General features: G+C 45.3%; 1 protein-coding gene across 3 annotated transcripts in view; it reads right to left on the bottom strand.

Annotated features, from left to right (window-relative positions):
* LOC147422980 (GDSL esterase/lipase At4g01130-like) overlaps positions 1-26,689 on the bottom strand; it is a 131,828-nt gene extending 105,139 nt beyond the window's left edge. The window contains exon 1 of one of the 3 annotated variants that reach the window (XM_086501863.1): positions 26,327-26,689. In XM_086501863.1, coding sequence (XP_086357989.1) covers positions 26,327-26,621 — 295 coding nt within the window. In that variant the 5' untranslated portion in view covers positions 26,622-26,689. The remainder of the gene's footprint in view (positions 1-26,326) is intronic. The other 2 variants (XM_086501862.1, XM_086501864.1) reach the window with 2 other exon arrangements.
* Positions 26,690-27,202: the final 513 nt, after the last annotated feature.

Genomic DNA, 27,202 nt, shown 5'->3' with positions numbered 1-27,202 from the left:
TAGTGGTTGAAGGTTCTTCTGTGGTAAGCTCTAGCTTTCCCTTCATCAGTTTGTAGCCGCCCGCTGCATGGTCCATAAGCTCTTGCATGGTGGAGACTGGCTTGGAGAGACAATATTCCTGCAAAGGTGATGGTAGTCCAATGGTGTAACGCTAGCATTGGGCCTCCAAGGGAACGAACCTAAAGAAGGACACCGGAAGGTACACGTCGAGAAACCTTCGGTTATAATCGTCCATGGTTTGGGTGGCAAGCATTTTCAAGTTGCCCCACTCTGCCAAAATCCAGACTTCAAACATAAAATTCATGTAACTACGTGCAAAAACTGTCTTGAAAGCTTGTCAGGTCCTTGGAGCATGCGGTCGGGTCGCGATTGAACTCCACCATTGCATAGCATTATCTTTAAGAAATCCATCTGCTCGAGAAATCTTGGATTCTTTTGTTTAGTTCCCCAAAGCATAGATGTTGTCAAATTGCTGTAGGAACTGTAATGCTTTCTTCGGATCTTTCACCTCAGAAAAAGTCAAACATTTGACTTTCGGGCCACCATCCTTGAAATCTTTCGGTTGGTTAGGTGCATATCTCGAGTACGGATAAACACATGGGCTCCAACCATTGTAGCCTGGTGGCGGTGGTGGTGGGGGAGGTGGGGGCAATGGCAGTGGCAAAGGCGGTTGCACTGGATCAAGGTCAGATTGTTGCATCATATTCCTAAAGACTCCCCCGATCGGAACAGACGGCTGAGAAGGTTCCCAGTTGGAAGCTCTCGTACTTTCTAGTGCCGAGGCATCAAAGGGGGTAACATGTAGTTCAAAAATTGTGGAAAACTTTGCAGCATTGGAAGATTCTATTGAGGATGCCACGAAAAAATGTCGTGAAGCTCGTCGAGAAGAAACTGCAAATATTCTGCTAAATCCATGAACGCCATGTCTTGTGTTCTTTTTCATTTATGCCCTGTAAGATAGAGCTATGAAGACGGAAGCGCCCGATGTGCGATGAAGTAAGGGTGGGAGTGGCTAATAAGTCCAGGGTCGAGACACGAAGATTCTTCATATAGAATTCCAATAGCCTTTGGAAGTGCCGGTTTGCTCTGTATGCTCTTTGGTGGGACCGATATGGTTTCTAGAAAAGCACACGCCTGAAGCTCTTATATCACTGTCACGAGACGGGCACAACGTGCCAACGGAAAAGAACAGACTGAATAGACTGAAAAGGGGGATGTCACGTGTACATCTAACCCTATGTCCAAGTGAACAAGCTAACTCCTACCTCTAGGGTATAGGACAGCCTAGAAAGTGTTTTGGCACCTTTGTGAGCCTATACGTGAGGCATGCATGTCCAGGCACTTTAGCGTAGTTGCATACACTCTCATTGCACATGATCACTGCTAGGTGTAGGCACTCGAAAATGTTTACATACTCCAACATTAGTATCTGGCCTAGATAGTTTATCTCCATATGACGCACCTCTTATTAAGAGTTTTTTAACTTATTCATGCACTATAGAAGTCGTGGGGTTAAAATTCAGCCCTGCTCGTGTAACAGACTTGGACACTCCAAGTCGAGAATCTACCGCAACACCACAAATAATCACTTCAAAACAATTCACAGTTCACAATTGATTCGACACTCGCCCGGTGGAGTTCTGTGCCTAGAGATATTGCCCCAAAGACTCTCGCCCCTTTCGGTATTTCTTTTTGTATTAATCTGCAACTCAAAGTACAAGCTAGTAGCCGGGACTCACTCTCAGACTCTGCGTCCAGATGCTCTGCGAAGTGAGAGCCCGGGCTACTAATAAATAGGTGTACAAGGGATGCTAAGAGCAGAGCCCAAAAGCTTCAAAAGCTGCGAATTTTTAAAAGCTTTCCTCAAGGCTTAGTAACTTTAAAACAAAAGCTCTCTCTCTATTGCTTGCGTAAAAATAAAACAGCTCTCAAATTTGAGTAGGCTTTTCCAGCTTCTGGCGTAGAAAAAGCAGCCCCGCAAAAAAGCCTTGCTTTTCGTACGCTCAGCCACGTGTAGTCCGTACAGCTTCCGTGAATCGCGGGGACTGCCGTACAGCATGCCACGTCAGCCCTAGCGCTGAATTTCTGCCAATTCTGCGAGCTGGCCAGAGAGAGGGTGTGTGTGTATCTGTTGCTCCCCTGCAGGCTGCCACGTCACTCTTTGTGACATACCCCCCTCTTGAAAGCATTGTAATCGCCCTCAATTACGCCTGCAAAACAAGCAGAAGCCATAAACTGTCTTAGCAGACACTGACTGTTAGTACCGACGTACTAGGAACACACATCTAGCACATGTACCAATCGACACATCACACCACACGACATCACAGGACATCACATGACAAATCACATTCAACATTCATTCGGATCTCAGACCATGATTTATCGGCAATGCAATTAGCAATCGCATCTAGATCCACTCAAGACCTCAAAGATGCCCGATTGACTAATCCCTATTGCAACCATGTCTATCGAGATCATTTAGACCAAAATGCTGCAATCATTTCGTCTATTAGCTCCTGCACTTAAACAAGTCAAGAACAAATCAGTTTCATATTATCCGGAATTCCATTTCATAAAGTCATACAGCAGAATACTGTCAGCTCTCAGTATCCCTGAAGCTCAAAGAGACATCACTGACTCTAGTATTCTAAAATCAAGGCACCTCTTGACAAAGAAGTGGAGTAACTCCCCTCTTGTGCAAACCCACTGCACCAGATCTCCGGCCAAGCTGAATTCGGGGTTCCATTTGGAGTAGACTATGCTAAACCAAAAGCTTCAAGGTAAAGGTTCACAATCTGAGGAGTATCCACTAGCTCCTCCTCCTCCATCCACTTCGCATCCAGTGCAAGATAGTTCTTGAATTTAACCAAGAACCGCCTTCTCACTTTACCCTTATTCTTTCTGTCCTTATGTGCCAAGATCTGTTCTGGAACAAGGATCTCCTCGTTTTCTTCCACTTCGGGTTGCTCATCAGGCAGAGGAGGGGAGCACTTGGCCACGCCCTCTACGGATCTTGCCTACCCCACCCGGCCTTGCATCCGATGCATTGCCGTCCTGATTCCTCTTCATCTGCTACAGATTTCAGCCATATACACCTGCTGTTTTCTCTGTTTTCAGCCCACCTGGGGTTTGTGACATTGATTCCCCACCCTTCCCAGACCCTCTGCACCGCTCCGGACCCTGTCAGGAGAGTACAAGCACGCTGAAACTCGCTGGACAGCAGCGTTTTCATCACCTCGCAGTTGTGTTTTTGGGTGGACAGCAGACACATGGTTTGAGTTTTTTTACAGAGGATGAAGTTACCTCCTATCAGGACACCATCCCGTGGTGGTCTGTGCGGCCTCTCAGTGACTGCTGCAATACACGGTATCTTCGACATCGGCTTGATCATCTACGGGCGTAGGAGATCCATTCATTCCAACCATCATTCGGCGGTTGCGCACTCTAGAGGGGTGGTGACTTGTGGTTTGCTATGGACACACCTATGTACTCATCAAAGGAGTTCACACGAGAAATAGCCATGCTCATGGCATATGGGATCACGACATTCCCAGAGAAAACACCATCATCTTGGGTGGACAGACACTTACCACTTGACCTCAACACGTTAGATCACTTGCTTACACAGGAGCATCTACATGGACTTAGGGAGAGGATCTTGAATCTCTTCTTGGACAGGTTCATTGCTTGGATCTACATACTAGAGTGGGACTTCAGTGCTTTGGACTCTCTTGGAAAGTTTACCCGCGAGATGCGGGAGAACAGGCATCCCGTGACTACATCCAGAGTCACCCGGAGCTTGGCTTGGATGGTAGTGCACTTGCTCTTCTACACTCTTGATCATTTGGATTGCTACCTTCAGAGTTGCTTACACTCACCCTCGGTAACCTTACAGCAGACTTATCCCTCGACCTGGGCAGTAGGCCACTCCCAGCTCATTCACATTAAGAGCAAATCGAGATGCCGTTTGGTGGCGTTGTTGACGTGGATTTTGTTTTGGTTGACACCAGAGGATTGGAGGAAGGAGATACACGCAAGACGGCGCAGACAGAATTGTTTGGCCTTTCCTCTTCTCAGAGGATCTTCACAGCGCAGACTGCTCAGTCTGGCTTCCCTACTTCTACAAGATGATCACGGTGCAAAGAGCTTGGTCTGACCACCTCTTCTCAGGGGCCCTTCACAGCGCAGACTGTTGAGTCTGGCTTTCCCCTCATCTTGGATTACCCTACCTACTGACAGGACACCATACGGTGGTGGCCCGTGTTGTCTCCCGGTGACTGCTGCAGCTTCCGATAGCTTCTACAATGCAAACTGCTTTATCTTACTTTCCTTGATTCAGAAAAAGTTTACGGCGCAGATTGCTACATCTGTCCTTCCTGGAGTTTTACACAGCTTAGCCACTTGGCCACACTGGGTTACAGGTTCATGCATTGACGGCCTTCATATCATTCTCGTGACTGTTCCTCGGCTTCCCCATTTTCTCCAGACCGTTTGACTACAGACACCACATATCCTATTGGGCACGACACTTGCAAGTCTATTGGCCCTCCTTTTGCGACAAGGAGTTGTTTCACAATCAGTTCAGGGCCTTCACACAGTATCTTCACCCTGTATCGATGGAGTATAGCAGTTTGCTACACTGCTCGTAACGGCACTTTACCATGCAGATCTCACGGAGGTTTGGACACCCCAGATTGCTGCTACACTCGCGGAGTCTTGTCCTTCACTGGGCATGGCAGCAGACATCTTCATCATTTGCCTCACATCTTCGGCTTCATGCGGTTTGTTCAACATCAGGTGCTAAGAGGGGGTGTTAGATTTACACCACTCTGCTGCTTCACATGTCTAGGGCATGCATGTACGGCTAGTGTGCCTTCGAGCTCGCCACCCTTTGCATATGCATATAGGCTACATTGTCCCGCCGGCCACTTCTAGGCCAGCCGCCTCTCTTTTGTACAGGCGCCCTACTCGCTTATATTATGCTGGATCATGGGGGCATTCCTATGGATGCTCGACCTCCCCTTGGGCACCTATATATGTGAGGCTAGGGGGGGGTACCCACTACACACTAATACGTTGTAGTGCGGCTATCATGTTCTAGTAGTCATGGGGGGTTGATCGCCCCCTCTTCCACACACAACGTTTTCTCTCTCTCTCTCTCTCTCTCTCTCTCTCTCTCTCTCTCTCTCTCTGTGGCTAGATCTTTAAGGCCTCTTGGGATAGTTTCCTACGACATTATGTCACCTGACACATCCAACCCTATGTGTCCGTGGACAAGCTATAGCACGACAAGGGTTCAGTCAGTCCAGTCAATCTAGATTTAGAGGTGTTCTGGCACTTTTGTGAGTCTGTTCGCAGACCGTGCATGCCCAGGCACTTAGTGTAGATGCATATCCTCTGGTTGCACACAGCCTGATCATAAGCATTCCCATCAGACTCCATCAGAATCCTTCAGGGGAATTTTCCAGTGCATTTAGCCTATTTTCCCTATTTTTGACATTTTTCACTTATTATTTTGAAGTCACTTTTGTTGGAAAGTAGGTAGGGCAAATTGAGTAAGTTTGTATATAAGCAAATCTAGACTAGCACTAATTGGCAGAAGAGGCAGCAGGAGCTCATCGCTCAACAGGCAACTTCTCAGCAAGAAACGCCTTGGTGGTTTTCCCTCCAAGCAACGTTTTCCATCAACATCAGCACTAGCGTTTTCAGCAGGCATCATCGCCATAGGACATCAGCCACTGGTTGTAAGGTGCACCGGAATGAATGTTTGCGCTTTGCTCAAGATGAGTGCTCCGAACTGTGCTCAAGGTTCTTTTTGTTCTTATGGAAGGTAGAGCCTTCCGTTTTAGTGAGAGAATGCTATGATCACAAACAAAGTGCATGGACACTGTGCGTGCAAGTGTATGAGACTGAGAGATAGAGAGAGAAGAGAGATACGACACCAGAGACGTAAAACCCTCCTCCGAAGGCCCCACTCTCGTCGGCGAGAGTGGTCTACTTATGATTGCACAATCTGGTACAATGGGAATGCATGCAAGTCTAGGCTATGTCGGTGATGACGGGATCAACCTAAGGGCTGAAATCTGCAATCTTTTATCTGATGTCCAAAAACGCTATGGGCTGAAATCTGCGACTAGTCCAAAAACGCTGATTCTGTAGGTCTTTGACGCTGAAAATTTGCAGGTTTAGAGCTGAAAACTGAGGTTCTTAAGGCTGAAAACTGATGGTCTTTCCGGGTTGAATCTGCTACTTCTTAGGGCTGAATCTGCAAGTAATTCATTGCTGAAAAACGCTGCAGGCTGAGGTTGCTACTGCTAAAAACGCTAGGGTCTAGCTCTGTCAAAAATGTTAGGTCAAGGTGAGCTTCTTCAAAAACACTAGGTGTTGTGGAATGCTACGAGAGGATCTGATGCAAAAACGCCAAGGCTGAGGCTTGCTGGCAATGGTGCAGATAATGAAAACGCTAGGCAATGGCTGATGAAGAAAACGCTAGCATGGCGGGGATCTGCTGCTTGGAGGGAAGGTCCACCAAGGGGTCTTGCTCAGAAGTTGCCTGCTGAGCTTGGCTCGTGTTACCTCTTCTGCCATTTGGTGCTAGTCTAGGTTTGCTTATATACAAACTTACTCAATTTGCCCTACCTACTTTCCAACAAAAGTCACTTAAAAATAATAAGTGAAAAATGTCAAAAATAGGTAAAATAGGCCAAATGCACTGGAAAATTCCCCTGAAGGATTTTGATGGGAATGCTTATGATCATGTTGTGTGCAACTAGAGGATATCCATCTACGCTAAGTGACTAGGCATGCACGGTCTACGAATAGACTCACAAAAGTGCCAGATCACTTCTAAATCTAGACTGACTGGACTGACTGAACCCTGATCATGCTGTAGCTTGTCCATGGACACATAGGGTTGGATGTGTCACGTGACATCCCCTCCTTTTCAAAGTGAGGTACTCGTACCGAACTGTATGGCATCGAGGGAGATCACCAATACCAAAATCCTGGAAGGGACTCTTCGCCGGCCCACTCTGATGTGTGGGTCGTGCGGTACTTGAACTTCATAAAGGTCTGCAACGCTTGCTTCTTTGGGCCGCGCCGAAAGCGACAGTCTTCTGTGGCTCCTTCGATGCTTCAACTTTGTCTAGAGTCCTGCTTCTTTCTTCTTCAAGAATCTCCATGGCTAAAAATTCCTGAAACCATTTTCAACACAAAACCATGAACATACCCATTCCATGTAAAGTGACTGGACAAAATCTTGTCTTCTCTAAAGACTGTGTATGCAATGTAGATGAACATAGAGACGGAGTGACAAGCCGTTCACCAAACATATGCAAACAATGAGATCGAATCTTTCTCTTATCATCTAGAGCAATCAACTGTGGCCATTCACAACGGAAATGCGCATGCTTGGTGTTCATACTTTCTTGTGCTCGTTCTACGAATGTGTCATGCCAAGGAAGAGACAGAGAATGTGACTTCCTTGAATGCATACTTTTCAGCTTTTCATGAACAATCCGCATACATTCGTGCTCATTCATGAGTGAAACGTGCTCAACGTCCAGTATGTCATGCCTAGGAAAAGGGATCACATAAAAACACTGATTAAAATACAGGAAACGATCACGAAAGAAACACTCGAACAATGCGTGCGTATCAATCATGCGAACACATAATACTTCTTGTGAGGGTTCTTTGGACCTAGGCTCGAGAGCCAAGATCGATTCTTCTTGAGAGGGTTCTTTGGACCTCGACTCGAGAGCCAAGATCGATCCTTCGTGATTGATCGATTCTGCAACGAGATTAGCTTCGCTAGAAAAACATCAACTAACTCATCATCCTTGTGAACAATCACGTCATCTTCATGCAACTCATCATGCTTGTGAGAAATCACATCTTGATCATGCAAATGCTTATCATTATCATCCAAATCATCATGCTTATCATTGTCATTCAAATCATCATCATGCAAATCATGTATGTCATGCTTTGGAGAAGAAGAGACTGAGAGAGTCTCCTTCTCATGAATCCTTTCAATCTTGTCCTGCATATTAGCAATGACAGAGGGAGAATGAACAATGTACTCTCCACGAATGACAATGGGAGAATCACTTTTGGCATGGAGAGTGAAAGTGTTAGCCTCCCAATCAATGAGAGGGTTAAGATCACGAAACCATCGAATGCCCAAAATTATATCACATCCTGAGAGAGGAGAGACAACAAATCTTCTAGTGAAGGCAGCTTGTTGTTGAATTGTAAACAAAAGACAAAGACACTCTTGCGTGATAAGAGAGTCCATACCGGGAACAAAGCCAAAGACCTCGAGAGGAGATTTCTGACTAACTTCTAGGCGGGCTCTCCCAACAAGAGAGGAACTGATCACATCATGCATACTACCTGGGTCAAACAATATGACAAAACGCTGCCCAGACACCTGACCATAACATTTAATGAGAGAATCATCAATGGGAGGGTCAAGAGAAACTTGGGGCACACTCGTGTTATCATTAATTGCATTGACAGAGGAAGTGGGTTCTGTGGATTCTTTAGATTCATTCCATTCAAGCTTAGGAATGTTCTTATTATGTAACCCTTAATGTGACAATGAAAACAACGACCTTCCTTAGAATAAGTGCTTTGCTCTTCCGACGTGATGTATCCTCCTACAATTCCTTGTGCTACCTTTTCATCTGGAGTAAGCTTAGGTTTAGCAATTGTGTTAGCCTTACCCTTAGGTTCATTGGAAGAATTCTTTTCTGAGAGACTGTTGAAAGATTGGTTAGAAGAGTTACCATTCTTACCGTTCTTACCGTTCTGAGGATTCTGAGAAGTCTGCGAGGTACTTATGGAAGTCTTGTTCTCCTTAGGCTTTCCCTTGTTGTGCTTCATCTCCTGCGCGAGAGCAATCGCTACCGCCTTGTTGAGATCGATTGGATCGAGCACCTCGACATCGTACTTGATATACTCGTCCAATCCATAAAGAAATGCCTCTTTGCGTTCATCATCCAACTTGCGTAATTGGGTACCTAGCTGCAAAACACGATTAGAAAAAGACATAACTGGCATACCATTTTACTTGAGAGTGCGTCAATCGTCCTTTAATCGTGCGAGCTACTCAGGTGGCATAAACCGCACCTTGAGCTTGTCTTGGAAATCAGCCCACCTGAAGGACAGGGACGTGAGTTCGTCGCCTTCCTCGAGGTGCGCGGCTAGCTGTGCCTCTTGCAATGCGTGGTACCAATTGATGGCATCAACAGCAAGGTACATAGCTGCCGTCAATACCTTGCTATTCCCTGTCTTCTTAGTTGTCACAAAATAAGCATTAAATTGATGCAACCAAGAATGAATAACTGTAGCATCCATCTTACCATCATACTTACTAAAAGTCAACTTCTCTGTGTGACTGGGTTGTTGGAATCCGCATCGTGGCTTGCGCCATTGGAGGAACTCCCACGATCTTTGGCTGGTTCGGACTTCGAGGCAAGTACTTGTCGAACCAACTCTTGAGTGCGTAATTCTCTTTGAGCCTCACGCTCTGCCTCCCAGACCGCGCGTCTTGCTACCGCTTCTTCTTTTCTTAGGTCTTTTCTTTCTTTTCGTTCGTCGCGTTCGCGTTCCAAGGCAATGCGAGTCTCTTCTTGTTTGGCCATCATGTCGATCATCTGCTTGACCATTGCCTCCATAGGGTTTGGTACACTTTGTGGCGTAGATGGCGAAGGGGGAGGGTCGGAAAAATCTCTTGGTGGGGAAAATTCTTCGTCGCCTCTCTCATGCTCATCACCTGTATGCGAAGTATCCATTCCGCTTCGGGTGACGACCATGCACTATGATCTTTGGTTCTTAAGTCCACGAGGAACTTTGGTTCTTGAGGGTCTTGAGGTTCTTGAGGTTCTTGAGATTCTTGAGGTTCTCTTTCACTTGCAAACCGTGTTTGAGGAGGATTTCTCTTCACCAGAGTTCTACTCCTTTCCGCGGGCGCACCCCTTGGCGGCCTTGCGCTCACACCAAGGTTGCTTTTTCCCACCTCACGTCGATTGGCCGGCCGCTAAGTGCACGGTCCGCTCTCAATGAGTAAAAAGAGACACAAGGGGAGGCTGGACAAGCCTTTCTTTCTTCGGATTCATGTCACTCTTCAAAAACACGATTAGGAATCGACATGCCCAAGCGAACTTGGGTTAGTGCGACCGCAACAAGCAAAAAAATTTCTTGTGATTCTTGTGGTTCTTTCCTTGAGTGATACAGAACACTGCCAAAGCTCTGATATCAATGTAAGGTGCAGTGGAATGAATGTTTGCGCTTTGCTCAAGATAAGTGCTCGGAACTGTGCTCAAGGTTCTTTTTGTTCTTATGGAAGGTAGAGCCTTCCGTCTTAGTGAGAGAATGCTATGATCACAAACAAAGCGAATGGACACTGTGCGTGCAAGTGTATGAGACTGAGAGATAGAGAGAGAAGAGAGATACGACACCAGAGACGTTGTAAAACCCTCCTCCGAAGACCCCACTCTCGTCGGCGAGAGTGGTCTACTTATGATTGCACAATCTGGTACACAACTGTACATTGGTCGATTGAAAAGCCCACTAGAGGGGTATAACATACTGCCATAGGGGAAAGAGAGGGCAGTGCATAGCGTGCAAGGCATCACTCCCGGCACCGCACTATACATAAGAGGGAAAGGAAGCACTCCATAGCTCTCAACCTGTGACAGACTGAAAATGAGCCTCCCCTCTCCTAAAATCAGCGCCACTTCTTCCTGCATGAGGAAAGTGCACAGAAATGTGCCACTTGGCACATGTACAGGCTATTTCCCGTTTCGGGGTTACCGCCTAAAAATCTCCCGACCAGTTGCCCAGTTGACTGCACGGTAGAGTAATAAAATGTTCCCCTTGTCATTCCGGAGGTAATGACGCGAACACATTTTCAGGTCCCAAAATAGCAGTTCCCTAAATTTTAGGAGATGCTACCATTGTATCTTTCTAGGTCATCTGACCCTCTTTGTACACTGCAGCCACACCAAGAACTGAAATGTAGCCTCTGTAGCAAAGGATTCCACTTTGGCTAGTCAATGACCCTACTTTGGCTAACCATAGTCCTTGTCCAACCTTGGTGCTCTCTTGCCCTCAGGCCTGGACTCCCTCTGAACAGTTCCACTAGCTATGCAATGCAGGGCAATTAGATTTCCCGAGGGGTGTTTCCAAAAAGTGAAATAAATAAATAATAAGAAAGAAATCAACAAAAAGGATAGATAGTAGTCACATGCTGGTGACATACCCCCCTCTTGAAATCTCACACATCCTCGTTTGCATCTATGTCGTACATGCTCACGGTCAACACTCGGGTGTGCGCACACCTATCGACACATGCACGACACATACATGCTCATTGTCAGTCCTGGTGTATTCACCACCTCGTTGACACATGTATTGCCTACGTGTAAACCCTCTCCCAATGACATAGTGGTAGCTTCGCACTCTGCCATGGCTTTGAGTCAAACTTTCCAATGACAAAATGGTAGCTTCGCATTTTGCCACTGTCTTTTAGTACACGTTGGATCCAGTAACACATTCGAGCATATCCAAACCGACAGTTTAAGAATGCAGTTACACATGTACTCTTTAATAGAAGCAATTACTGTATTCTTGACAAACTGACAAGAAATACTCACTTCTATAGCACTAACCAAACTTTTGGACATTCCATAAGAGCAATTGCCAAACTAACAATCTGTACAACTCTAGCAATCTGTACAATCTGTACTATCTGGAATAGGTAGTGGTTGCAATAACCCTGGTGCCTTTTGCCTGTCAAACTTGACCTTCTGGCATCTTAGGCATTCTCGCACAAAGGCATCCACATCTCTTCTCAATGTAGGCCAGAAAAGAATGTCTCAACCGCTTTAACTGTAGCATCGATACCACGATGCCGTGCATACGGTGGGACATGACTCTCTTCCATAACTTTGTGTCGCAATGGCTTTGTGACACAATCTGCCATGCATCATCATGAACCCATCTTTGAGAAGATAGTGTTCATGACGTTGTCCATCCATTAGCTGCTCGAAGACCCTTGCAAAATCTTCATCATTTGCATAATGTTCCCTCATATCATCAAGTTCATGATGATAAGGAATTGACAGCTGAAATTTGTGGCTTCCTTGACAAGGCATCAGCCACAACGTTCTTCTTGCGTTCCACATGCACAATTTGAAAATGGAACATGGACAAGATATTTGCCCATCGCATATGCTTCTCAGATAGCGTTGCCTGTGTCAAGAAGTATCGCAAGGTCTGATGATCTGTTTGGACAACGAAATCTGCACCTAGCAGGTAGTGTTTCCAACTTAAGAGCACATGAATCACGGCCTGCAGTTCTTTTTCATAGATTTGCATAGTCTTTTCTGGCCCTTGCAAGATTCTACTCTCATAGGCTACTACCCTGCCATCTTGCATTAGCACTGCACCAATGCTACTACCGCAGGCGTCACATTGGACCACAAATGACTTCCTAAGATCTGGCAACACAATGACTGGATCTGAAGTCATCTTTTCCTTTAAGAGATTAAAAGCTGAAATCTCTTTATGTGTCCATCTGAAGGTGACTGCCTTCTTTTGAAAAGCATGTAAAGGTGAAGCAATCTCAGCGAAATTTCGGATAAACCTTCTGTAATAGGAGCATAGTCCCAAGAAGCTTCGGACATCGTGCACCGTCTTCAAATCTGGCCATGACTTGATCGCTTCAACTTTTACAGGATCCATTTTGACACCATCCTTTGAGACAATGTGTCCCAGAAAGTGAATCTCTTCCATAAAAAATTCACTTTTCTTTGCATTGATGAGCAACCTATGGCTGCGTAGCTCTTTGAACACAATGGCCAAGTGATGCCTATGCTCCTCTCCATTCTTTGAGTGTCTAGACTATCATGTCATCAAAGAATGTACCAACAAACTGCTGGTGTGGACGGAAAATTCTGTCCATCATCCTATTGAACGTGGCAGGAGCATTTGTGAGACCAAAGGGCATCACTAGAAATTCGTAAAGGCCAAACGTTGTTCTAAAAGCAGTATTGTGCACATCCTCTGATCTAATGCGGATCTAATGGTACCCACTCTTTAGATCTATCCTGCTAAACATAGCTGCTCCTTCTAATTTGTCCATAATATCATAAATTCTAGGTATAGGGAACCTATTCTTGATGGTATTCTTGTTCAGTGCACGGTAGTCGATGCACATACGCCATGAGCCATCCTTTTTCTGCACCAACAACACTGGAGAACAGAATGGAGATGAGCTGGGCTGAATCAACCCCTTTTCTAACAGCTCCTGTACTTGGCCCATTATCTCTTTCTGCTGAGCCGCACTAACCCTGTACGGAGGCTTATTTGGTGGGCTACTGCCTGGCACCAAATCTATCGCATGGTCCTCGGGTGACGGGTCTCTCTGGCGGTAATTGAGACGGTAATGAATCGGAAAAACAATCACTATTTGTTGAAAAAACATTGACCTTTCTTTATCTAACACATATAAATTTGATTCATCACAATCCGACACTTCACGTGCAAAAACCATGTACACACAAAGATGCTTTTTCATTACAGAAGTAATAGCAGAAGCTCATACAATGGGAATAAACTCCCCTTTAAGCTTTACATCCAGAATGTGAGTCTTTCCCCTGCTCTGTACAGTGATCTTTTTGTTGTAGGTATCCATGATTCCTGTACACGAAACAACCAAGGAATACCTAGCAACACATTACATGCGTCCAGTGGCATGATATAAATTTCTTCAGCATCTACACAAGACTGGATATGTAGGCGCAACTTTCCGATGATAGGTGTCACAGCCTCTGTATGGCCACGACATGCCAAACCTGCCTCTGCTCTATACCCCATCTCTTCACGTCTGATTCCCAACTTTGAAGCCAATTCTGGGGAAATAAAGTTGGCTTTGGCACCTGGATCAAAGAAGATAAGCACTGTTTGATCCCTGACCTTTCCCCATGCTCTACAAAGCTCTGAATTTGGCTTGTCGCCCACCATATTTAGCACTAGACCAGCCATGGGCCTCTTTCCTTTCCTGTCTTCCTTGTCTTCAGAATCAGCTGGCCTTTTCTTTTGAGGACAATTGAAAGCAATTTGGCCAGGCTGCTCACAGATAAAGCATTTGTTCTCTGACCTCGGGACCTTCTTTTGCTCTTCCGACTTGCGAGAAAAACGTCTTTTCCATTTCTTTGCTGGTCCCTTTTTTAATTCAGCCGTACCTTTGCCTTTCCCTGCATTGGCTGGCTCCTAAGTCCCTTTAGGAACCTCATTGGGAACGTACTTCGCTGAATTTTTCTTGGCTGGTCCTTCCTTGACGGCAGTATTAAATTCACAATCTTCTCCCTTGAGCAAACCATTGCCAGTGTTTGCTACCTCGATGAGCTGCGTCAAAGTAGTGACTTTGGTCTTCGTGCAGTACTTTCTCAATCCTTTGGATAGGCCACAACAGTATTTTTCAATCTGTTCTGTCAATGGCACAAACCTATAGGAAGTTACTGGAAGTAGAGCTTTCCAAAACTTCCGATTGTAGTCATCCAGATTCTTGCAAGTGGCAGCATTAAGCTGGTGCCATTCTGTCACGACATCTGCTTCAAAGTCATCAGATAACCATGCTGCTGCAAAAATCTACTTGAAGTAAATCCATGTGGACGGAGCTTGCCCTTGAAGCAATAAAGTTGTCCACCATTGTCCCGCATTCCCTGTCAAGAAAGTGGATGCCTTGCGGACCTTTGAAGCCTCTGTAAAGTTCCCCCCTGCATAGGCCTTGTCAAACTGCCGGAGGAATGAGAGAGCCTTCTTCCTGTCATCAAACCCTGTAAAGGTCGTGAATGTCACACCTTTGCCACCTTCTTTGTACGGAGTTGGCTTCTCCAGCGGCGCTAAGTTGTCATATGGAAGTGACTGAAACATGGGAACACTGTTAGGGTTCATCTCTGTTCCTTGGCCGCTATTAAGTTGACCTGGAAATGCCATATTTGGCTGTTGATTTGTAATTCCAGCCATACCAAAATTTGTCTGTGGCATCCCAAATTGGCCTTGAGTGCTTTGAAACCCTGGTAGCATGCCCGTGACACCATACATGGGGTTAGGCATCATTGTTTGAGCACCCCCGAACACTGTTCCTGGCGTATAAAACTGATTTCCAGTTGCATGACCAACCATGCTTTAGAATACCGATCCACCTTCAAAATAGCCAGGGTGTACTGAAGGTGGTGGGAAGACTTGTTGCATAGCCTGTAGGTTGCTTCCCTGCCCATTAGAACCAGCTATAGGCTGCTGAAAACTGGCTGGATGAATGGGTACAGCTTGAAAGACTGGCATCTCAGCCACCTGTTCTTGCACCTTAGGCACAGGTTGTGGAGACTGCATATTCTCCGTCAAGTGTACAGATGTTTCCATTGACTCTGCAGTATGAATCACCTGTGCTTGAGCCTTAACATGCTTTTGAATATGATCCAGTGACCCAACTTGCTAAGACGGAAGAGGAGGTTGCAAAAAGGCTAAAAACCTCGGGTTCTGCATTACTTGTGTGAACATAGCTATAGCAGTAGCCAACTGGGTCCTGAATATATCATCATCCGTCTGTGGTGGTCTTGAAGACTCACCCACTTCATGTGTCTGTTGACCCTGTGAGGAGGAAACCTCTTCAGTCACATCATCTGGTCTGTCAGCCATAATTGCAATTCCCTGTGTCTGGTCTATGATCCCCTGTGTCTTCAAGCCCAAACTGACCAAGGATCACTTCTATGGGAAAAAGTGATTTAATCCCGGCAATGGAACCATGAAACCGGCCTGTTTAATCCAAAAAGGACGGTAGACCTTAGACTTGAACCTTATTTGCTTTCACCATCTAATTTTCCACCCACTTTACCTGTACTTTCAAGACACAACAAAGGGGAAAGGGATACAGGTTGCTAGATTGCATCTGTATGAGAAGACCGACACCAGACTGGCCCCTAACTTAGGCGCCCCTTTCGGTATTGCTTTATTCTTTAACATGGGGAATAAAAGTTGTGGTTCCCTACAAGCTGCCCCGCACAATCCTGGTTGAATTTCAACTGTTATGGCCTGATTTCCGTAGCATAATTGTACTAAGACCCTTCACAGTCAATATTCCCACGCATTGGATGACTTTCCCGACGCATACAGACACTTTGCAAAACCTGGCGAGAATCTGCAGCACGCTGAATTCTCTGTTTTCTGCCCCGAAAATGCGCCAGATCGCGTCCTCGAACCTCCTGGGGCTAATAGGGTCCGTTTAGGGCCAAAACCCTAAACCTGCAAAAATACACAGCAGGCTGTAATTCACTGTTTCGGGCTCCGTTTTGCGTGCCGGTCGCATCCGTAGCAAGTCCTCGAGCTCCCGCACCTGTAGGGCTACTTGCCCTTTGAATCGGACGAGATGTCGCACGTGAAACCTCTCCGAATCACCTGTACCTGCAGGGGATCAGCCGCTAGCTAATCCAGTACCTATGCAAGAGGCTCTTGCCTCGGCAATCGCGCATGAACCCACACAACTGTACATTGGTCGATTGAAAAGCCCACTAGAGGGACATAACATACTGCCATAGGGGAGAGAGAGAGGGCAATGCGTAGCGTGCAGGGCATCACTCCTGACACCGCACTGTACATAAGAGGGAAAGGAAGCACTCCATAGCTCTCAACTCGTGACAGACTGAAAATGGGCCTCTCCTCTCCTAAAATCAGCGCCACTTCTTCTTGCATGAGGAAAGTGCACAGAAATGTGCCACTTGGCACATTTACAGGCTATTTCCCGTTTCGGGGTTGCCGCCTAAAAATCTCCCGACCGGTTGCCCAATTGACTTCACGGCAGAGTAATAAAATGTTCCCCTTGTCATTTCGGAGGTAATGACGTGAACACATTTTCAGGTCCCAAAATAGCAATTCCCTAAATTTTAGGAGATGCTGCCATTATATCTTTCTAGGTCATCTGACCCTCTTTGTACACTGCAACCACACCAAGAACTGAAATGTAGCCTCTGTAGCAAAGGATTCCACTTTGGCTAGTCAATGACCCCACTTTGGCTAACCATAGTCCTTGTCCAACCTTAGTGCTCTCTTGCCCTCAGGCCTGGACTCCCTCTGAACAGTTCCACTAGCTATGCAATGCAGGGCAGTTAGATTTCCCGAGGGGTGTTTCCAAAAAGTGAAAATAAATAAATAATAAGAAAGAAATCAACAAAAAGGATAGATAGTAGTCACATGCTGGTGACAGTGGCTGCGTTTTTGCTGCTGCACTTGAGAGCTGAAAACGCTGATTGTCTGCTGCGATTAAGGGGCCGAAAACGCTGGTCATGCAGCCATGTTGAGGATAGAAAACACTGGCAATGGCAACTTGGCAGCAGTGATCAAAAACGCTCGGGACGCTAGCGATGATGGGAAGGTTGAAAGCGCCAACTTGCAAGGATGTTGATGGCGATGCTACAAAACGCTAGGCTGAACTGTCGGCGATGAGGGTTGAACCAAAAACGCCAAGTGCTTGTGGGGGCTGAGGGGTTCTTGCTGAGAGAGAGGAAGTACCTGCTGCCTGGGGCCTGTTGTGCTCCTTGCTCATCTACCAAAGAATGCTAGCTTTGGTTTGCTTATATATTTTCTTAGCAAAATTGCCCTACGAACTTTTGTTGGAAAGTCACTAAAACTAATAAGTGAAAAATGTCAAAAATAGGGAAAAAATGCACTGGAAAAATCCCCTAACTGATTCTAATGGATTCTGATGGGAATACTGATGATCATGCTGTGTGCAACCAAAGGATATGCATCTACACTAAGTGACTTGGCATGCACGGTCTACGAATAGACTCACAAAAGTGCCATATCACTTCTAAATCTATACTGACTCGACTGACTGAACCCTGATCATGCTGTAGCTTGTCCACGGACACATAGGGTTGGATGTGTCACGTGACATATACAAACTTACTCAATTTGCCCTACCTACTTTCCAACAAAAGTCACTTAAAATAATAAGTGAAAAATGTCAAAAATAGGTAAAATAGGCTAAATGCACTGGAAAATTCCCCTGAAGGATTCTGATGGATTATGATGCGAATGCTTATGATCATGCTGTGTGCAACCAGAGGATATGCATCTACACTAAGTGACTAGGCATGCACGGTCTACGAATAGACTCACAAAAGTGCCAGATCACTTCTAAATCTAGACTGACTGGACTGATCGAACCCTGATCATGCTGTAGCTTGTCCACGGACACAGGGTCGGATGTGTCACGTGACACTGGCGTTTTTCATCAAGCGTTTTTCAGCATCGTCTTGCAGCAGAAATTCAGCCTTTTTGACAGTCCCAAGCAGCGTTTTCAGCAGCCAAAATCAGCCCCCAAATCAGCGTTTTGATTTTCAGCAGATTTCAGCCTTGAGCGTTTTTGGACAGCAGATAAGAGTAGCAGATTTCAGCCATAGCGTCGGTCTCGTCATCCCCGTCGTCGACATCGACCTAGCCTAGACTTGCATCAGTCAGATGCATCCACTTTCTACCAGTTTGTGCAATCAATAGTAGACCACTCTCGCCGACGAGAGTGGGGCTTTCGGAGGAGGGTTTTACATCTTGGTGTCGTATTTCTCTTCTCTCTCTATCTCTCAGTCTCATACACTTGCACGCACAGTGTCCATTCACTTTGTTTGTGATCATAGCACTCTCTCATTAAGAACGGAAGGCTCTCCCTTCCATAAGAACAAAAAGGAACCTTGAGCACACTATGGAGCACTCATCTTGAGAAAGAACATCATTCATTCCGTTGCACCTAACATTGGCATCAGAGCTTTGACAGTGTTCTGTATCACTCAAGGAAAGAACCACAAGAATCAGAAGAATATTTTTTGCTTGTTGCGGTCGCACGAACCCAAGTTCGCTTGGGCGTGTCGATTCCTAATCGTGTTTTTAAAGAGTGACAGGAATCCCAAGAAAGAAGGGCTTGTCCAGCCTCCCCTTGTGCCTCTTTTTACTCATTGAGAGCGGACCGTGCACTTAGCGGCCGGCCAATCGACGTGAGGTAGGAAAAAGCAACCTTGGTGTGAGCGCAAGGCCGCCAAAGGGTGCGCCCGCCGAAAAGAGCAGAACTCGAGTGAAGAGAAGATCCTTCTCAAACACAGATTGCAAGCGAAAGAAAACCCTCAAGAACCCAAGAACCCAAGTTCGTCGTGAACTTAAGAACCAAAGATCATAGTGCATGGTCATCACCCGAAGCGGAATGGATACTTCGCATACAGGTGATGAGCATGAGAGAGGCGATGAAGAGTTCTCCCCACCAAGAGATTTTTCCGACCCTCCCCCTTCCCCATCTACGCCACGAGTTGTACCAAATTCTATGGAGGTGAAGGTCAAGTCGATGATGGAGATGATGGCGCAACTAGAAAGAAAAGCAGAACGACAGGAAGCCAAGGACCGCGAGCGCGAAGAAAGAAACGAAAGAATTGCCATACAACAAGAAGTAACTCGCATTGCTTTGGAACGCAAGTGCGACGAACGAAAAGAAAGAAAACTACAAAGAAAGGAGGAAGCCGAAGTAAGACGAGCGGCCTTGGAAGCCGATCGTGAGGTTCAAAGAGCGGCCTTGGAGGCCAAGCGTGAGGCTCAAAGAGACCTCCGCACTCAAGAATTGGTTCGATAAGTACTTGCCTCGAAGTCCGAACCAACCAAAGATCGTGGGAGTTCCTCAAGTGGCGCAAGCCACGATGCGGATTCCAATAACCCAGTCACAGAAAAGTTGACTTTCAGTAAGTATGATGGTAAGATGGATGCTACGGTTATTTATTCTTGGTTACATCAATTTAATGCTTATTTTGCGACAACTAAGAAGACAGGAAATAGCAAAGTTTTGACGGCAGCTATGCACCTTGCCGGTGATACCATCAACTGGTACCACATGGCAAGAGGCACAGGTAGCCACACACCTAGAGGAAGCCGACGAATTCACGTCCCTTTCCTTCAATTGGGCTGATTTCCAAGACAAGCTCAAGGCACTGTTTATGCCACCTCAGTACCTCGCACGATTGAAGGACGATTGGCGCGCTCTCAAGCAAAATGGTATGCCGGTTATGTCTTTTTCTAATCGTGTTTTGCAGCTAGGTACCCAATTACGCAAGTCGGATGATGAACGCAAAGAGGCATTCCTTTAAGGATTGGACGAGTATATCAAGTATGATGTCAAGGTGCTCGATCCAATCGATCTCAACAAGGCGGTAGCGATTGCTCTCGCACAAGAGATGAAGCACAACAAGAAAAAGGCTAAGGAGAACAAGACTTCCACAAGTACATCACAGACTTCTCAAAACCCTCAGAACGGTAACTCTTCTAACCAACCTTCCAACAATCTCTCAGAAAAGAATTCTTCCAATGAACCTAAGGGTAAGGCTAACACAATTGCTAAACCTAAGCTCACTCCGTATGAAAAGGTAGCACAAGGAATTTTAGAAGGATAAATCACGTCGGAAGAGCAAAGCACTTATTCTAAGGAAGGTCGTTGTTTTCATTGTCACATTAAGGGTCGCATAAAAAGAACATGTCCTAAGCTTGAACCAAATGAATCTAAAGAATCCACAGAACCCACTTTCTCTGTCAATGCAATTAATGATAGCACGAGTGTGCCCCAAGTTTCTCCTGACCCTCCCATTGATGATTCTCTCATATAATGTTATGGTCATATGACGGGGCAACGTTTTGTCATATTGTTTGACCTAGGTAGTATGCATGATGTGATCGGTCCCTCTCTTGTTGAGAAAGCCCGCCTAGAGGTTAGTCATAAATCTCCTCTCGAAGTTTCTGGCTTTTCTCCCAATATGGACTCTCTCATCACGAAAGAGTGTCTTGATGTGTTGTTTACAATTCAACAAGCTGCTTTCCGTAGAAGATTTTTTGTCTCTCCTCTCTCAGGATGTGATATGATTTTGGGTATTCAATGGTTTCGTGAGTGTAAGCCTCTCATTGATTGGGCGGAAAATACGTGCATGATGATTTGAATGCCAATGATTTGCATGAGGATTTGGTAGACAATGACAAGCATGATGATCACGATGTGATTTCTCACAAGCATGATGATTTGCATCAAGATGATATAATTGTTCACAAGGATGATGAGTTAGTGGATGCTTTTTCTAGCGAAGCTAACCTCGTTGCAGATTCGATCAATCACGAAAGATCGATCTTGGCTCTCGAGCCTAGGTCCCAAGAACCCCTTCAGGAAGAACCGATCTTCGCTCTCGAGCCGAGGTCTAAAGAACCCTTACAAGAAGTATTATGTGTTCGCATGATTGGTACGACCGCATTGTACGAGTGTTTCATTCGCGATCGTTTCCTGTATTTTAGTCGACGTCTTTATGTGATCCCTTTTACTAGGCATGACATATTGTACGTTGAGCACGTTTCACTCATGAATGAGCATGAATGTATGTGGATTTTTCATGAAAAGCTGAAAAGTATGCATTCAAGGAAGTCACATTTCATGTCCCTTCCTTGGCATGACACATTTGTAGAAAGAGCACATGAAAGTATGAGCATCAAGCATGGGCATTTCCGTTGTGAATTGCCACAATTGATTGCTTTAGATCAGAAGAGAAAGATTCGATCTCATTGTTTGCGTGTGTGTGGTGAACGGTTTGGCCCTCCGTCTCTTTGTTCATCTACATTGCATGCACAGTCTTTGAAGAAGACAAGATTTTTTCCAGTCACTTTACATGGAATAGATATGTTCATGTTTCTGTGTTGGAAGTGGTTTCAGGAATTTTCAGCCATGGAGATTCTTGAACAAGAAAGAAGCATGACTCTCGACGAAGTTGAAGTATTAAAGGAGCCACATAAGACTTTGTGTCGCTTTCGGCGCGGCCCAAAGAAGCAAGTGTTGCAGACCTTTATGAAGTTCAAGTACCGCACGACCCACACATCAGAGTGGGCTTGCGAAGAGTCCCTTCCACGATTCCGGATGCTATTGGCGATCTCCCTCGACGCCATACAGTTCGGTATCAATACCTCATTTGAAAAGGAGGGGATGTCACGTGACACATCCAACCCTATGTGTCTGTGGACAAGCTACAACACGACAAGGGTTCAGTCAGTCCAGTCAATCTAGATTTAGAAGTGTGTTCTGACACTTTTGTGAGTCTATTCGCAGACCGTGCATGCCCAGGTACTTAGTGTGAATGCATATCCTTTGGTTGCACACAGCATGATCATAAGCATTCCCATCAGAATCCATCAGAATCCTCCAATGCATTTAGTCTATTTTCCCTATTTTTGACATTTTCACTTATTATTTTTAAGTGACTTTTGTAGGAAAGTAGGTAGGGAAAATTGAGTAAGTTTGTATATAAGCAAACCTAGACTAGCACTAATTGGTAGAAGAGGCAACAGGAGCTCCATCGCTCAACAAGCAACTTCTTAGCAAGAACCCCCTTGGTGGTTTTCCCTCCAAGCAGAAGACTCCCCATGCTAGCGTTTTGCATCAACATCAGCACTAGCTGTCACAAAACGGGAGCGTACACGAGCACTTGAAAATCTGAAAATGAAAATACTTTGCAAATGTGAGAGAATGGAGAAGATCGACCCAGTATTGGGGACCAGAAGATGGGCTGGTCCCCCCCCGTTAAGAGTATTCTTTTATTCGGGGAGAATTCGTATACAAGCACGAGAACCCGAGGAAACCCCTCCGTTCTGTAATCTTAGACCCAAAGGTCGCGCTTTCCCGTAAAGGGCTTGGATGCAAGGCCGTTCCTTCCCGTAAGGGACTTAGGCGTGAAGCTGTACTTCCCGTGAAGGGCCTTCCCGTAAGACGGGAGATTCTTGCAAAACAAACCACACAAACACGTGACAACAATTCGTATGGCGAATCCAGAATAGATACCTGTCGCTCTTGCGCGGGAAAAGCGACTTCCGTGCTTCGTAGTCTCGCGATCTCTTGCGGCAGAGTCTTCTCTTGCTGACGTTGGTACCTCCCGTGAGTGAGGGCATGTGGTGCTTTTATAGCTCCCTAGCCACGGCACGAATAACTGCTCGCGTAGAGATCGCGGCCTTTTTTTTTTTTTGTTTTTTTTTTGCTGTTCTACCCGAAATAGGGAGAGAGAATTCGCTGGCTGGTTTTGTTGCTTTATCTTCTAAGTGGCTGCCCACTTATTAAGTGGGTGGCCGACATATTTTAAAATTGGTCTGAACCTACCCAAAAACTCAATAAAACCTTATAAGTTAAAACCAATGCATTTCACAACACTTCCCAGGCATCCCTGGATGCAACCACATGCACGAATGCAATGCAAACATAGATTCCTCGCGGGAAAGCGTCTGCCTTCCCGCGATTGTTCCTGCTTTTCGTAAAAAGCTTCATTGAACCCATCTTTATTCTTGTGCTTGCGTTCTTACGCGATGTTTACCGTCACCCATCAAATGACACATCAGAGTTTGTCCGTTCTTGATTTAGTTCCTGTAGCTACAATCTTTTAACAGTTCTTAGTGCACATAATAAAATATCCTAAAAAAGAGATTAATCATTAAAAATAAGAAAATAGTCCAATTAGCAACATCCCTCTGGCTTCTAAACAGTTGACCTCAACTGTAGTGCTTGGACATATACCTCCAGTATCTCGGGATAAGCTGCTAATTCCTCCTGCGTCATCCACTGAACATCTAGATTCGAATAGTTCTTAAACTTAACCAAATACTTCCGTGTTATCTTTCCGGATTTGAGAGACCGCTCCTGATGACTTACTATCTGCTCCGGTTGGAGTATTTCTTCCATTTCCTCAACCTCAGGAGGTTCCTCAGCACTAGGCTGGCTTGGAGGCGGTCCCACATACGGCCGGAGTAAACTAACATGGAAAGCATTATGGATCTTCCAATTAGGCAGTAGCGCTAATCGGAACGTGACATCATTTACTCGCTCAGTGATCTTAAACGGCCCATAATAACGGGTAGAAAGTTTTACCACCTTCCCCTTATGAGACGCTTGTTTCTTAAGTCTTGCCTTCTCAAACTTGAGTAAGACTAATTGTCCGACTGTTAAGTCTAGATTCCTTCTATGCTTGCTTTTCCTTGTGCACAATTCTAACACAGTTCGGAATTTCCTCCCGTCTATGGATATTCCCTTTCCGATGCACCCGTCACCCACCTTGTGACGCATCAAGAATACCCATCACCTAGTCCTTTCCTACCGAACTTACGGTACAATCTCCTTCACGATGCTCTATGTCACCCATCCTGTGACGCATCAGAGATGTCCGTTCCTGGATGGTCGGATACTTCTTTCCGATGCTCCCTGTCACCCATCCGATGTGACGCATCAGAAGTACCCGTTCCTGGTGGCCTTACAGATATTCCCGTTCTCAGTGCTTCCGTCATTACTTTGAACGACGCACTAGGAATACACTGTACTCGGATGTCTCCAGTGAGAAAAACCCTCTCACTTAAAATTCCAATAATTCATTTAGAATTATTTTTCCTGTTGTTCCAAGCGAGAAAACCCTCTCACTTATAAATCCAATAATTCATTTAGAATTATTTTCTTGTCAAATAAAGCCAGTTTAGCAACATCCCTCTCACTTATAAACAGTTGTCCTCAACTATAGAGGTCCAACTGAACTGCCGGGGAGAAACCGGAAAAAATCCAAATCTTGCTCAATGGTGAGTTTAGCTAGTTCTTTCTCAAAAGAGAACTTTAAAATTAATTTAAACAGAAATTCAAAAATTCAATAATTCATTTAGAATTATTTTTCCTGTTGTTCCAAGCGAGAAAACCCTCTCACTTATAAATCCAATAATTCATTTAGAATTATTTTCTTGTCAAATAAAGCCAGTTTAGCAACACTAGCGCTTTTCAGCAGGCATCATCGCCATAGGACATCAACCACTGGCGTTTTTCATCAAGCGTTTTTCAGCATCGCCTTGCAGCAGAAATTCAGCGTTTTTGACAGTCCCAAGCAGCGTTTTCAGCAGCCGAAATCAGCCCCCAAATCAGCGTTTTGATTTTCAGCACATTTTAGCCTTGAGCGTTTTTGGACAGCCGATAAAGAGTTGCAGATTTCAACCATAGCGTCGGTCTCGTCATCCCCGTCGTCGACATCGACCTAGCCTAGACGTACATCAATCACATGCATCCACTTTGTACCAGTTTGTGCAATCAATAGTAGACCACTCTCGCCGACGAGAGTGGGGCCTTCGGAGAAAGGTTTTACAACGTCTTGGTGTCGTATTTCTCTTCTCTCTCTATCTCTCAGTCTCATACACTTGCACACACAGTGTCCATTCACTTTGTTTGTGATCATAGCACTCTCTCATTAAGAACGGAAGAACGGAAGGCTCTCCCTTCCATAAGAACAAAAAGGAACCTTGAGCACATTATGGAGTACTCATCTTGAGAAAGAACATCATTCATTCCGCCGCACCTAACACATTAAAACTCTCTTCTTCTTCGTCTCTCTCTCTCGCTTCTGCACACGCGCACTCTCACAAAACTTGATTATTAAATCCCTTCATATGAAGGATCCCTTGCATGCCATACTTGTGATGACTTGGCCATATCACTCCACCTACCATCCTTGTAAGGAGATTAGATATTGCAATGCTTAATGCTAAGACCTTCTTCAATGAGAATTCTCAAGACACGTATGTCATATGTGTTTTGCACTTTGCAAAGAACTCACCAATAGACTCTTCCAAGCTTGTGCTCTCGGAATATTCAAAGAAGACATCCACCATGCAGATTGACATCAACTTTATGATCATCGGATATGGAGCCTAGGGCAAATTATGAGGTAAATACATTTATTTGGGCACATCTGTAAGGTCCAAAAGTAGCCTAAACGGTCATCGAGGTTGCTAGAATTATGGGGAGGTGGGAGGTAAACCTTCTCACAAGGAGAGCAACATCACTACTTATGTCATCCAAAGACTCTCCCTCTTGCCTATATAATCACCCATTGTACTCACTTCTGTACACGTGTAGAATAACTTTCTTTTTTGCATTATATCTTGCTTTTGGTGTCTCTCATTTCTCTCTCTTAATGCCCATAATTATGTCTACTAACCATGACCAATAACTTAGTGAAGACAACGTAGCCTAGCCCTAATCTAAGCTTCTACTAACCCTAAATTCCTAACACTAGGTACTTATGTAGGCAACCAATCATGAAAACCATATAGCAAGGTCCTGTTGTGGAGTCAAAAATCATGGTACAGTAGAAAAACCCAAAAACTTAAAAAGACAGTCCAAACAAAAGCTATATAAACCAGTAGAAATGCTTGCTTGCAAGTTGAAAAGATAAAATCTTACTGATGAAATCCACAATGAGACGACCGTTGCTGTAGCGCTTGGAAGGGCGAGAGAAGTAGTCGATGCCATAAGGAGGGAACTCAGTGCGGGAACGAAGAGGAAGAGCTTGCGCATTCTCCCCCACATCCATCATGGATGCGCCAAACACAAACAGGGGCGTGGTTGCGCAGTGCCTTTGGCTTTGGTGCTCTTGTGAAGAAGAGTGTCCGCCATGGCAAGGCTTAACAAGCGGCAGAAGAAGAACAAGCCTTATACACGACAGATAAGCAGCTGCCTTCATCATCCTTCCTGCCATTGTCCTACGTTCTACATTGTCGACAGTATCGCTTAACTTCTGTCACCGGTCTATGTGAATCTATCTATTCTATATATTAAGGAGAGAGATATTCAGGGGACCACGTGGTGCAATTTCCTTTATCCGGCAGTGTGGCCGGCTACAGTGCGCACGCAGGGGGAAAGAGAGAGAGAGAGAGGTGGCCGAAGGCCGCCGGCCACACTAGTCTTTCTAAGGCCTTGTTGTGCCGCTAAAGCTGTGTCACGTGTGCATATGAGAACATTGGCTAGCTGCACTAATGCCTGTGTCACACACGGGCGTCGGACATGCTCAAAAAGAGCATGTTTAGGCGCATGTAGTGTCACACAGAGGTGGGCACTTAATTGTAACTAGTGTGTGCAAGTGGAACACTTTCAAACTCTCTTCCTACACATATAGTCTATCGCATTTATAAAAGTGATGCATGCCACGACCTCTTAATAGATGCTGCAAAGCATTCTTTGATTGGAAGCTTCTCATAGACATTATTTTTCATGAGGTGCTAACCCTTGTTCAGCAAACTTAGGAGTGCTCTAATTCTATTGGGGTGTGTGTGTGTGTGT

This window comes from Adiantum capillus-veneris, chromosome 26 (assembly GCF_014529385.1).
Source record: "Adiantum capillus-veneris isolate H3 chromosome 26, ASM1452938v2, whole genome shotgun sequence".
Classification (NCBI taxonomy): Eukaryota; Viridiplantae; Streptophyta; class Polypodiopsida; order Polypodiales; family Pteridaceae; genus Adiantum; species Adiantum capillus-veneris.
The sequence above is the reverse complement of the archived record's forward strand: the minus strand, read 5'-3'. Positions and strand labels throughout refer to the sequence as shown.